Genomic DNA, 14,053 nt, shown 5'->3' on the forward strand with positions numbered 1-14,053 from the left:
AACCTGGTTCCCCTTGTTTCGCCTTTTACGAGGTTCGTTCTGCTCGCGGCTAGGTTCTTCTCGACGGCGAGAGCTTTGATTAGTGCTCTTGCGGCTGTCGAGGTAATCTTCGACTCCCATGAAGGTCTTAGCTCGAGTCATTAACTCGGCCATGGTGGAAGGGACACGGCCGACGACAGACTTGAGGAAGTCACTTGTGCGCAAGCCTTCTATGATAGCGGCAATTGCGTCACTATCGTCAAAGCGGTCGACCTTGTTTGACTCTTCAGTGAATCGGGCGAGGTATCGTCTAAGAGACTCGCCACTCTCTTGCCTGATTGACCACAGGTACATCTTGGTCTTCTTTTGGACCATAGATGTAGCGAACCGTGCTAGGAACATGTCCCTCAGGTCTTTGAACGAGTGGATGCTTCCTGGCTTTAAGTTCTTGAACCACTCAAAGCCGGGTCCGGCGAGGGTCAAACTAAAAGCTTGGCACATGGCACTAGGAGAGACACCCTGCATCGTCATCCAGGTTTCATAGTGCTGGATGTGGTAAGCGGGATCTGCTTTCCCATCATAGGGAGCGAGGTTCGGGAGCTTGAAATTCCCCGTACAAACCTCAGCCAGTATCTGAGTAGTGAAAGGTGATGAATTCTCCTCAACGACCCCATAGGCACTTCCACCTATTCCGTATTCTCGGAGATCTCGTACCTCATTTCGAAGGTTGTGGATCATAGTGACCACATCGAGACCGGTCGTTGGAGTAACCCCTTGATCGGGAGGAGTCACCTGCAGCCTTTCGTTAGACCCCTGTCCTGCGCGGCGGTTCCCGTTAGTTGGGGCTGCCAGCGAGATATTGGGTCTAGAGCTTAGTCGCTCTCTCAGATCATTGCCACGCCCAATGCGTTGAGCAGTGAGGTGGTCCCTAAGGTCAGGGCTGGCCGTACGGAGGCGCCGGCTTTGCTTGCGACGGTGTGCTCTCCGCGCGTCCTGACTTTCCGCAACATTCTCCCTCGGACCTAATCGGTCGAGAGCTGAACGCCGGGAATTTCCCTCTTGAGAAGATGCCGGCGCATCGCCTGTTCGGGGTAAGGGATTCGACGGACCGGCTTCAAACACGGCGGGGAGTCCCCCGTCCTTCGTGAGAGAAGTCTCGATATCCTCCGACTCACCAGTACCCTCGTAATCAGGGTCGCGGTCGCGGCTTTCCTCGTTGAGGTTCTCAGGATCCCCGCTGGGGATCGTCGTGTCACGCATAGGTTGCTTCGCAGCCAGTCGGCTGTGGTACCTTGCGTTCCTCGCCTTCAGTCGGCGGATACTCTCCTCTAACTCCACGATGCGGTTGTCCCTGCTATCAGGAGATGGAGATGGTGAGCGGGTCGAGCTCTCTTCGTGGAGCGACTCTTCGTCACCATGCGCTCGGGAGCGCAAGAAGTATTTCTTGGTCCCGGTGACGTTTTCGGGGTTGTTCATGCCCTCAGAACGTACGGGTGGTTGGCTACTCATCGTTTCTCAAGTTCGAGAAGGTTGAGTTCGCAGAAAAAAAGAAGAAGATGAACTGAAGGGATTTCGGGCTGAATAGGTCGGGAGTTCCCCTCCTTCTAGCGCCAAAATGTTGTCGCACGAAAATGAACAACTATTTAAAACCTCGGGCGGTTCGATCCAAGGCCGGACCAAGTGATCGCACCCGGGCCAAGAGTGTGAACTCGATAGTCTCGAGCTAGGGTTTTCTCCGATCAACCCGCCTCTCGGGAGAGGTAGGGGGTGAGGAGGAGGAGTGACCGTGCCTTGGTTGTCGGCTGCCTACGTACCCGTGCGTGGGATCAGGTCAGAACGTAGTTCAAGCGTGAAAGACGCAGTATGAGGCGCGAAGCCTTGGTGGAGAGGCGTGCTCGACGAAGGAGACGGGGCGCGAGGAGTCCTCGACAGCGTCTCAGAACTTCAGAGATCGCGTACGCGTCTAGCGTGTCAGACGCGCGAGGGGAACTCTAGTCGAGAACCCTCGGGGCGTGCTTGAGCACCGTAGAACGTTCGGTCAAAGGGAGCGACGTCCGGGAAGTCCCCGTGAGTGCTTCGGAACCTTTGAGAACGGGGGGGAGAGAAGAGAGTCTGCTTCAGGCCAAATATGGCATCCAGAGAAGCAGAGAAGAGTAAGAAATCGAGCGTGTCGATAGGAGATGAAGAGAATTTCTTGAATTGAATATGATTCAATGGGATGGCTTTCCCCTCAATGGGATGGGGTTTATATAGGTGTTTGGGGGCCTTAGAAGGTCTCTTTTTCGTCCATGTGGAACTAGGAACGCGCATGCCATCAAGTGGAGGCGCACGGCGCGCGCGGCGCGCAACGCGCGGCGCGCGGCGCAGAGGGCGCGGCGCGCGGGTCACCAGGCGCGGCGCAGGATGCGCGGCGCATGGAACGCGCGGCGCGGGCACGTCCAGGCGCGGCGCGCGCCTGCCCGGCGCGGCGCGCTGCCTGCTGCTTGGTTGGCCGGCGTAGCGTGCTGTGCGTGCGGTGAACGGCTCGTCTTGCCGGGCTCTTGCGGGCCTTCGAATATCATCCTTCCCTCGTGAAATATGAAGGTTTCCACTTGACGAGAGTGACTCGACTCGAGGAGCGAAGCTCGACTCGAGGAGACTGACTCAAGGCTTGACTCGAGGAGTGAAGCTCGATTCGAGGAGACTGACTCGAGGCTCGACTCGATGAGCGAAGCTCGACTCGAGGAGACTGACTCAAAGCTTGACTCGAGGAGCGAAGCTCGACTCGAGGAGACTGACTCAAGGCTCGACTCGAGGAGCGAAGCTCGACTCAAGGAGTCAGGAGTTTGGGCGAGGGCTTGAAGACTTGCCGCTCTTCAGGACCTCCGGCCTGACCATCGGCCATTTGAGCGACGTGCCTTCTTGGCGTCTCGGGTTTTCCGAAAACGACCGACAACATATATTTATTTTTTTATACATAGTAATATAATTAAATTCATTATTAAAAATGCAGCATTAATGGAAAATATATCATTTTTATTAGTAAAGTTTTATTTGTTACATTTATATATGAATTTTTATCTTATATATAATATTTGTCTACAATCATAAAACAAATATAATATATAACTAAAAGTATGCAATTAAATTACAAAATTTGTCGTGGTTCAATTGGGGTCCATTGTATTTCCTTTAAGCTTTTTTATAAAACAAACGACAACCACCAACGAAACGACAAAAGGAAACTTTTTGAATGAACTATCAAACGGGTCCTATGTTTTTCGCTTTTTTTGTTCTTCGCCAGTTGTCTGTACTCCGACAACAGTCACCAATTTTCGGCGAATTTCGCCAAAATTTAAAACATCCAATCAAATTAAACACTTTCCTCCTTTATTTCAGCGATAGGAACAAAGCGCTCGTCGATTTGCTAACTTAGCCTCGAAGAAAATTGCCATACGAAGCACGGTCGTTGAGCTAACTCGCAATGACAAATCAAATTTTAGACTTCTGCTTTGACGCGTTGCCTCACACGCTCCCCGCCACCATTGCCGCATACCGATTCCCGTGCCAAATATCTTACCCCAATTAAAGTAAACGCCTTTCTTTTTCTTTTCGTTTTCGAATATAAGTATTGTTTCGGTTTTTCTCGGTCCCACTTCTTCTTCCCTATAAATAAATAATATTCGCATCCTCGAAGTCTAACATCGACAGAAACAAGGAAAAAAAATATACAGAAAAAAAAAAAAAAAGATAAGCTGTTCGCTTGGAAATTATCGTCTCGTCTTGAAATTCGCATTATTAAGGTTTTTTTTTTATTGCTCACTGTTCGTCATAAATGGCCGAAGAAGATTTGAATACCCAGCCGCAACAACAGCATATGGTATGTTGTACCTTATGACATGAATTTCCTCGTTTTACCTTTTCAAGGCGATTATCTAGAAAATTTGAATTCGAACCTCGCCTAGCTATGAAAAATGAAAGATCGTGTGACTTGAGATGTATTGAAAGCTAACAATTGATCATTTTCTTTTGTTTTATTTTTTTGGATTTGGAAGAATAAGGAAGAGGAAGAGAGGCTTAAATACCTGGACTTCGTCCAAGTGGCTACGGTGTACGCGGTGCTTCGCTTCGCGAACCTGTACGGATACGCGAAGAGCAAGTCCGGTCCTCTGAAGCCCAGCGTCGAGACCGTCGAAGGCACTGTCAGAAACGTCGTCGGACCTGTCTACGACAAGTACCACGGCGTTCCTATCGAGCTCCTCAAATTCGTCGATCGCAAGGTAATACCAAGACTCTTTTGTCATTTGCGTCTGGCTTTCAATTTCCCTTGAGACACTCTTTCATAAGCCCCTATTTTCCAATCGCGAAAATCACAATCACACTATGAAATATAAAGTTGTTGCCGATCGATTGATTGTGTCACTAAGTTTCGCGTAATAAATTTTTCTTCGTGTGTTGTTATCATACATATTATTTTATTGCTATCAATATGACGTTTGAGTTTATCACATATGTTTTTGTTCTGGTGAGAGACCACAAAATCACAGAATTCATAAACATGTTCCAACAAGCCAAGATGATATAATGTTTCAGGTGGATGCGTCGGTGACGGAGCTGGACCGTCGTGTGCCACCGACACTGAAGAAGGTGTCATCCCAAGCGATGTCGGCGGCCCAAAAGGCCCCGGAAGTGGTGGACAAGGCCTCTGGGTTCGCAAAGTCGGTGTACACCAAGTGCGAGCCCACAGCAAAAGGGCTGTACAACAAGTACGAGCCCAAGGCGGAGCAGTGCGCGGCCACGGCCTGGCGCGGCCTCAACCGGCTCCCACTCTTCCCCAAGGTGGCCGGCACCGCGGCCTACTGCACCGAGGTCTACAACAGCACGGTGGTCTCCGCCGCTGAAAAGGGCTACAAGGTCTCCTCATACCTGCCCTTGGTCCCCGTTGAGAAGATCGCTAAGGTCTTCGCCAGCCCTGCTCACTGAGGACTCAGGATGCTCCTTGTTTTTCGGGCTTTGCTTCTTCATTCAGTATGTGCCTTGTGTTTTCGTTTTCGGGTTCCGCTCGGGTAGTAAAAAAGTCCCGCAACAAACATTTGGATGGTGGGTTCGAGGTTTATTCTATTTGTTTATCTTAAATGGAGACTTGTCGAAACAATAGAAAGTTTTTTTTTTTTTTTTTTGTTTTTTTCTTCTCTATGTAACGTATTTGTGGTTGTCGTTTTATTTTATTTGTGTTGTGACTATTTTTCGCTCGATAACTATTGGCTTGAAGGTTAATTAAACAATGCAGTCTTGTGTATTACGGTATTCATTGACTACTGTTTTCCATCAATTTTGTGAAGCAGACGGTGTGGAAATTCAACTGTGATCAAGTATATTGATCATTCATAACTAATAATTGTTTATGATTTATACTTGGTGAATATTTGATAAGAACAAGATTCAGAGTCATATTGATTGTAACGTCTGGACATAAACTACAAAAAATTTGTTGCAACTAATCAATCCATCAGTTTAATTTTTTTTTTTAAGATTTTAGTAAAATTTTTATTTTATTTAAAAAATAACACATCAAGCCGAATAAAATTAAATTAACTAGAACAATTAATTGAATTTAATATAAATGACACTGTTGCCTCATGTACCATGGTTAGTTTTTCAGTTCAGTCCATGAACTCTCAAATTTGTTTTAATAATGTATAAACTTTTATGTTTTTAAAATTTTTTGTCCTTCCGTCAATTTGTGAGTGAATCCGTGTGTTAAATTGGCACACTTTTTTGCACGTGATAGCTAATAAAAAGAAATTATAAAAATGTCATCATCGTTTCTCTTTTATATCTTTTTTATATTAAATATTTTAATTTTTTTTATTTCTTATAAATTCATATATATATATATATATATATATATATATATATATCTCTCTCTCTCTCTCTCTCTCTCTCTCTCTCTCTCTCTCGATCGACAATAATTCGACGGCTATCGAGAAAAAAAGTCCCAAAGATGCGATCGCGGTGCTCTCGCAGATGCTGGTTTCGGGAATCGATCTCGACGCGAAAGCGTACCGCATCGCGATCGAGGTCACGAGCTCGATGATCGATGAAGAATCGGGTTAGGGATTACGTTTCGCTCTTCAACGTGATGGTCGAAGAGGGAGTCGAGCCCGACTCGAAGAGGCTTCTGTGTATGGTTTCCCGCATGGCCGACCACCGCGGGCTGCGCGGGATCTCTCGTTCAATCTGGAAACTTGTCCACCTCTCGAGACGTAGGGTCGGGTCAGGACTTCGATGGGAGTGCTCCCTTCATCTCCCTCGTATATTCTCGATGTGAGCCGTGCCAGGGCGTCGGCCTCGGCGTTCTCCTCACGTGGGACTTGTACGATCTCAAACCAAGAGATGGCCTCGAGATTTTTTAGTGTCTTTGCGAGATATGCGATCATATTTGGTTCTTTGGCCGTGTAGTCGCCCCTCACCTGGTTCACGATGAGATGAGAATCGCAATGAATGTGGAGGTTCTCAACTCCCAACCTTTGGGCCAATTCCAAGCCTACGATCAGTGCTTCGTACTCGGCCTCGGTGTTGGAAGCCTTGAACTCGAAGCGTAACGTGTATCGCAATACTTCCCTGTCGGGATTCGTCAATACTACCCCCGTGCCAGCTCCTTATGCATTCGACGCGCCATCCACATGCAAGTCCCATACAGGTCCTATCGGACCAACTTCTCTCTTCTTTGAAGGCTCTCGAACGTCGTCTTCCTTCCTTGTTTCTTCTATCTCAGGCGTGTACGAGAATTCCGCCACAAAGTCGGCAAGGGCTTGCCCCTTTATCGCCGTTCTAGGCTGGAATGTGATTCCATATTCGCTTAACTCTTGTGACCATATCGCCATCCTAGTCGAGGATCCCCTTTGCAACGCCTTTTCTATCGGGTGCCCTGTACGCACAATGATCTGATGCACTTGGAAGTATGGTCGTAGCTTCCGTGCACTCATGACCAAGGCAAAGGATAGCTTGTCAATCTCCGGATAGCGTGTCTCAGCGTCAAGGAGTGCCTTGCTGATGTAATAGATGGGCCATTGCACCCGATCTTCTTCTCGTATGAGGACCGCGCTAGTGGCCCTCTCGGACACAGCTAGATACAACAATAGTGGTTCGCCATCCCTGGGTTTGGAGAGGAACAGAGGCGTGGCGAGGTACATTTTCATGTCACGAAACGCCTTCTCGCATTCCTCGGTCCACTCGAACCCATCCCTTTTCTTCAAAGCTTTGAAGAAGGGATGACATCTGTCAGTCCCCTTTGACACAAACCTTGTTAAGGCCGTGATCTTACCGGCCAAGCTTTGGACTTCTTTCTCCTTCTGTGGTGATCTCATTTCTAAGATCGCCCTGATTTTCTAGGGATTTGCCTCGATCCCTTGCTTGCTCACCATGTACCCGAGGAATTTTCCCGGCTCGACTCCGAATGCGCATTTGTTGGGGTTGAGCTTCATTTTGTAGCGTCGCAAGATTGCGAACATCTCCTTCAGGTCACAAATATGGTTTCTGATCTTCAAAATTTTGACGAGCATGTCATCCACATATACCTCCATAGTCTTTCAAATTTTGTTGGCGAACATCCGATTCACCAGCCGTTGATAAGTTGCACCCGCGTTGTTCAAGCCGAACGACATGACCTTGTAGTAGTAAAGGCCGCGGTTGGTGACGAATTTCGTTTTAGCTCGAATACGGATCTGGTTGTAGCTCGAATACGCGTCCATGAAGCTTAATATCTCGTGGCTCGCTATCGCGTCCACGAGCTGTTCAATTCTGGGGAGAGGAAAGCTATCCTTTGGGCAAGCCTTATTGAGATCTTTGTAATCGATACAGATCCACCATTTCCCGTTCGGTTTCTTTACCATGACCACATTTGACACCCACTTGGGGTGTTCTGCCTCTCGGATGAAGTCGGCGGTGAGGAGTTTATCAACTTCCTCCCCAATGGCCAGATACCTTTCCCCGCTGAACGCTCTTCTTGGTTGTACCCTCTCAGGCATTCTTTTGTTGTCATTGAGGCGGTCCACCATCACTTCGGGGTCGATCCCCGGTATGTCGGCGTGTGTCCACGCGAAGAAATCCTTATGCTCTCGCAGGAAGGTCGCGAGTTCGAGCTTGACGTCAGTCGGGAGCTGAGCGCCTATCTGGGCATTATCCAATATGACCAGCGTAAGGTCGTCGGATGTCTCCACCCTTTGACGCATAGTTTCTTCTTGCTGGTCCAGCTCGCCAAACGTCCCTCATTCCTTAATGTCACATTGGAACTCGTCTCCGAGTTGGTACACCGTGCTCACCATAGTGTGTTCCTCCTCTTGATGACTGTCTTATCGTCCACGGCCCGGACGTACCACGACCTTGCCATGGCTTGGTCCCCCATCATGTGAGCCACGCCTCCCTCGGTGTGGAATTTCATCATTAGGTGATAGACTGATGTTATGGTTTTGAGGCCAATGATGGCCGGTCGGCCTATGATCATGTTGTACGCGGCAGGCTCGTCGACTATGAGGAACGTCACGATCCGAGTGATCTCAATGTCCCCTCTTGTCCCGAAAGCCACATGCAGATCAATAGACCCCCTCGGTCTAGACCTTCTCCCCGGAGAACCCGTAGAGGGGGGTCTTGACAGGTGCGGGCCTTACCCCGTCGAGTTTCATGCAGTCCAAGGCCGACTTGAATATGATGTCCACTGCACTGCCGTTATCTATTAAGATGCGGCAAACGATGTTGTTTGCAACTGTCGTTGTCACGACTATCACATCATTATGAGGGTGCATGACTCTCTTGGCTTCAATTTCGGTGAAGTAAATCGACTCGAATGGGACAGACAAAGGCGGCACAATGTGAGGTTGATACTTTGGGCAATTTTCTCATGGGAGACGGCTCTCAAATATTTCTTCCGTTGGTTGTGAGAATCACCGTAATCTGGCCCCCCCGCGATTGTCTTCACAATATTCATACTCGAGCTTGCTGGCTCGTCTCTTGCTCCAGGGGCCGCTATCGCGGCTGTCCCCTTTCCTTTTCCTTGCTGAGGCGGGCACTCGATCGGGGTTGTCACCCAGGCGACGCGCATGACAAACTCTTTCAGCTTTCCATCTTGGATCAGCGCCTCGATTTGCCGTCTCAGCTGACAACACTCGAAGGTCACGTGTTCGTGATCTCGGTGATACTCACAATACTTGCTCCTATACCGCATCACGGGATCCTTCTTCAATGGAGCCGGCGATCCTAGCTTTTCTCGATGAAGGGCGAGGATTCGATCCGGTGTAGTGTTGAGTGGAGTGAAAGATGACCTTCTGAAGTCGTCGACGAGGGGTTGTCGTGACCTTGGGAGAGGGCGGCCATTAGGGGCCAGGCTGACCTTGTTCCTTTTGTTTCGCGACTCGGGGCGGTCGTCTCTTCGCTCGTCTCGACGACGGCTGCTATAATTGCCACCTTTTCGCCTTTCAAGTTAGTCCTCAATTTCCATGTAGGTTCTGGCTCTCGCCATTAACTCAGCCATGTCCCTTGGGACTTTCCCCACGATGGACTTTAGAAAGCCACTCGTCTTGGCCCCTTCTGTTATAGCAGTGATGGCGTCCTTGTCGTCGAAGCCCTCGACTTTATGTGATTCTTCTGTAAACCTGGCGAGGTACTCACGCAACATCTCGCCGCTTTCCTACCTTTTAGTCCATAAGTAGGACCTTGGCTTCTTTTACGCCACGAGCATGGCGAATCAGGCTAGGAATGCCTCTCAGCGCTTGGAAGGACGCAATGCTGCCCGGCCTGAGACTCCGAAACAATTCGAAGCCCGAGCCTGTGAGGGTCAAGCTGAAGGCCTAGCAGAGGGTGGTGTCGGGCTGTCCCTGCATCAGCATCCATTTCTCGTAATGTTGTATGTGAAAGTTGGGGTCAGATCGCCCGTCGTATAGAGGGATCGTGGGCAACTTGAAGTTCCCGCCGGAGGGTCGCGTGAGAACATGGGCGGTGAACGGCGAATAGGATGTCTCCACCCTATTGTGCGGCCCATAAGCACATGTCCCCGACTCTCGCATCTCGAGGATTTGGTTTTGAAGACTTTGGATCATTGTTATCATATCCAAGTAATTGGCGGGCCCAACGACTGGGGCCGTGGGCGTGACGATTCGCCTCTCGTTGGATGCTAGGTCGACAACGTTGGGCGGGTTATGTCCCAAGGTGACTCCCCCGGTGATCCCACGGCAATTGTTGAGCCTCTCCCTCAAGTCTTCCCCTTGAGGCTCCCTTCGGGATGTGAGGCAATCCCTTAGGTCCTCGTTTGTGGTTCCCACGACTCTCGGCATGTGAAGAACGTCCAGGCGTCGTCCTCGACGACCGCCCCGGCTGTCTGCACCATCTTTTCCTTGAGAAGGTCAGACATGCACGGCGAATCTAGAGCATCCCTCTTAGGATCTCGAGACAACGCGGTTGTGATATTCGCTTGAATCTTGGTGTCTAGACGTGGATGCTCCGGGCTGCCCTCTCGAGCGAGGGCGCGACCCCTCGTGGTCGTCAGCGGTCGATGATCGGGTGAATGACTGACCCGTCTCAGACGTTTCGACTGCGTCATCTCCGACATAGTCGTGAACTTGTGAATCCTCTCCCTCGCCTTTGCGGCCTAGGAGGCATGAGATGAGATCCCTATTCACGTCAGGTCTTGCGAACAACTCGGCTAATCTTTGGTTTGTCTCCTCGACGAGCCTTTCGCCATCACCGTCGGGAGGAGGAGGGTCACGGCCTGCACTTGGTTCATTGCCTTGGGACGGTTGCCCCCATTCCCTATGAGGGAGGTGGTGGAAGGCATACTGTGAACTGGCGGCACGGGTGCCATGGCCGCTTGGGTCGCCAACAGCGGAGGACGTGGGTGCGTTGCTCCTCTCTCGATGGTAAGCTTGAAAAATGTATGCGATATGAAATGTAGTGGAGGGAAGAACGAGCTTCTAAAGTCGGGAGTCCCCTCCTTCTAGCGCCAAAATGTTGTCGCTCGTTTTCGGACAACGATTCAGAAGCCTCAAACGGTTCGACCCAAGGCCAGACTGAGTAGTCGCGTTTGGGCTTGAGCGTGTCGGACTTGGTATCCCAACTCATCCCCTAGCTTGAATGTTGGTAGCATTCATCGGAACACCTGGAATAAGAGAAAAACACGTGAACTAGAAAGGGGAAACAGAGGGGGTGCCTCTGTTTACCTTTCCGACACTCAATATTAAGAAGATTGAGGTGGAGTGTAGAGGCGTTTAGAGGTTCGTCACTCGCGTTGAGTGAAATGAGCGAGTTAGGATCTGTTGTCGCTCGTCTTCGGACAACTATTTAGGATTCCCAAACGGTTCGACCCAAGGCCGGACCAAGTGGTTGCGTTCTGGCTCGAGCGTGTCGGACTTGGTATCCCAAGTCGTCCCTTAGCTATCAATGGTCCTTGAGTCCGTCCAAACAACTGAAACGCGAGAAAGAACACGTGAACTACAAAGGGAAAACAGAGGGGGTGCCTCTGTTTACCTCTCTGACTCTCAACATTAGGAGGATTGAGGTGGAATATAGAGAGTTTGGTGTTTATAGAGCCGAAGTTTGAGAGAAACAAATGAAGCACGAGTTTAGCAGCGTTTTAGTACTCAATTTCGGATTACCTAACTCGAGGGGTCGAGCCTCGTATTTATAGGCGACCAAGGAGTGTTTGGAGGCCCCTTGGCCGAGTGACGACACAGGGAACGCTCGCGCAAGCTTTAGCCTTCCCCGTCGGAGAGTCGGTGATTCGCGATGACCTCGATTGCTCGGGCGTCGACGTCCAAAGCTCGCTCTCGCTTCCCAGCTTTACGAGTTTGAGGAAGCGCTACTGCATCCCAGAATCAATATCGATCCTGAGACCGCTGCCCGACGATCTACCTACTCGCCCGCGGATTGGGTATCTTGCCGTTCAATCGGCAAGCCTTCGCGGCGCGCTACGGTTGCCCTTCCAGCCGATGATTCAAGACTTGCTGGTTCGATTGGGAGCATCGCAGATGTCCCCATTCTTCTATCGGGTGGTCGCAGCTTGCCATATGATGCTCTATCGAGCGAAGAAGAGAGCTGTCACCACGGACGACATCCAGAACCTCGTAGTCATTTGTGGGATTCCCGGGAAACCAGGTTCTTACCTAGTGGCGCATCGAAAGCGGCTTGCCATAATCACCAAGGTCACTTCGAAGCATCGATGCCCTTGGGTGCGGGCATCTGAATCCGCCTTCGGGGCGGCGCCTCTCGTGTTTGGTCCCGTAGCGGACTTCTCGGCCATTGGTGATGTTGAGGACTCCGAGCTTGCAACCGTGATCAGGGCGGTCCCAGACTCGAGGTGGCAAGGGTCGTTCTTCGAGTCTCCAGACTTAATGGCGACGACCGGAGGTTCGTGCCTGGTGATGACGTTCCCCGATGCCCCATTCCCGGCGCGAAGGCCGCGGCGGACACCGAGTCTGAGGCAGGGGGTTCTTCTACCCCTGTCCCCGACGTGGGGGGTACTAACCATATATATATATATATATATATATATATATATATATATATATATTTTGCGCTATCGCATTACTTTACCGTTTATGTTACTATCTTCTCCCAACCGATTGACGCTCTTTTACGACAGGTACCATGGCCCGAGATTGTTCGCTCGCGCGAGTGCCCAGGGCGTAACCCATTGTCGAAGCCGTGGCTACGGCCCGTTCTCGGGTTGAGGCTCGCTGTGGGGGGTCGCATGTGCGAACGAGGAATGAGGCGAACTCTTCGAACAAGCGACTGTCGTCGTTGGTCTCTCTCAGCTCGCCCTCTTGTCAGAAGCGCGCTCATATATCGGCGGCAAAGGATGGTATGGACTCGATGCTTCTAGCAGAATCGGCGGAGCTGAGGGGCCAGTACTCCCAAGGGATCCTCGAAGCCCCTCTGAGAGAATTTAAGGGTCTCCTGACGACGAGTGACATTGAATACTTCCAGAACGGGATCAGTAACGCTCAGAAGGTACCATCCGTTATTTTATTCATGTATAGTCACTGTACTTATTATTTTATTCAGACTTAGATGCTTGTACGTCAAGAGCGAGGCGACCACATTCTTCAGGACCTGTTGCGACGCATGCAGAGCATGAAGATGGACATGGAGAGCGCCACAGCCAACCATGCCGCTGCATTGGCGGGGGTCGGAACTGCCCAGGAGTTTCAAGCACTCGAGGAGGAGTCGAAGCGGGTCCGCGAGGAGGCGTCCCATCTCGGCGCAGAGCTGGCCGCTGAGAGGTCACTGCACGTGGCCGAGTAGGCGTCTCGGGAGAAGGCGGAACAGTCGGCCGACACCTTCCTGGGTAAGACGAGGAAACTCCAAGCGCTACTCTCGGGCCGCGATGAGGAGCTGAAGATCGTCCACGCTCGACTATCGGCGAGCGAGATCTCTCGTGTCAAGGCGGAGAGGGAACGAGACTCCCTGCTGGTGGAGATGCAAGCAATTATTGAAGAGAAGGACGAAGCCGTGCGAGCCAAGGCGGATTTGGAGGATGATTGGGACATTGCTCTAGAGGAGGCTTGTTACACGACGGCCGTATGGGTTCGTGACGTGACTGTGAAGGAGAACACATCCCACGGAACCACCTTCTCCTTCTTCGACGGCACCCCCATTGGACGACTTGCCACAGGTGGATGACCCTTGTCCCCAGGTTCCCGCGGTGGCCGCTTAGTCTACGAGATTGATGAGGAGCAGGTCGATTTTGGTTCCGAGTAGTTAGTCTTGTTTCGATTTCATGCGCACTTGTTTTGCGCTTGTCTTCTTTGTTGCTTTCCTTTCGGATATTCGTCGCATTCTTTTTCTTTTTGTTGGGTTGTTTTCGTAACATTGACCGTTTTTATTAAAGCTTTTTCGGTTTGTTACGCGTCTTATTCTCTCGATTTACTTTGTTTAGCGTAATCGATTCACGCAATTCGACTAGTGCGTGTCTCACGACCCTTGGTTTACTATGTCTAGCGTAACCGGTCTGCACGGCTTAGTGCCATACTTAGTGGCAAGGTTTCCCGTGGACGCTAGCTAGACCAGTTTCGTCTGGCACGTGCGAGCCTTTGAAAACCATTGG

At 50.4% G+C, this 14,053-nt stretch overlaps 1 protein-coding gene across 1 annotated transcript; it reads left to right on the plus strand.

Moving 5' to 3' along the window:
- The first annotated feature begins 3,607 nt into the window (after positions 1 to 3,607).
- LOC149380607 (Rubber elongation factor protein (REF)) lies at positions 3,608 to 5,265 on the plus strand. Its single transcript, XM_089601883.1, has 3 exons — positions 3,608 to 3,838; positions 4,014 to 4,238; positions 4,552 to 5,265. The coding sequence occupies exons 1-3, from the start codon at positions 3,794 to 3,796 to the stop codon at positions 4,939 to 4,941; spliced, it is 660 nt and encodes a 219-aa protein (XP_089458009.1). The 5' UTR covers positions 3,608 to 3,793; the 3' UTR covers positions 4,942 to 5,265.
- Positions 5,266 to 14,053: the final 8,788 nt, after the last annotated feature.

Source organism: Urtica dioica, chromosome 11, assembly GCF_054948205.1.
Source record: "Urtica dioica subsp. dioica isolate 48M chromosome 11, U.dioica_male_clone48M_v1_H2, whole genome shotgun sequence".
Classification (NCBI taxonomy): Eukaryota; Viridiplantae; Streptophyta; class Magnoliopsida; order Rosales; family Urticaceae; genus Urtica; species Urtica dioica.

What these genes read in the sequence shown, in the direction of transcription:
- LOC149380607 (XM_089601883.1), top strand. Translation starts at nt 3,794, where the DNA reads ATGGCCGAAGAAGATTTGAATACCCAGCCGCAACAACAGCATATG. An exon ending in AGCCGCAACAACAGCATATG is followed by an intron (nt 3,839 to 4,013) that starts GTATGTTGTACC and finishes TGGATTTGGAAG; the next exon opens with AATAAGGAAGAGGAAGAGAG. An exon ending in TCAAATTCGTCGATCGCAAG is followed by an intron (nt 4,239 to 4,551) that starts GTAATACCAAGA and finishes ATAATGTTTCAG; the next exon opens with GTGGATGCGTCGGTGACGGA.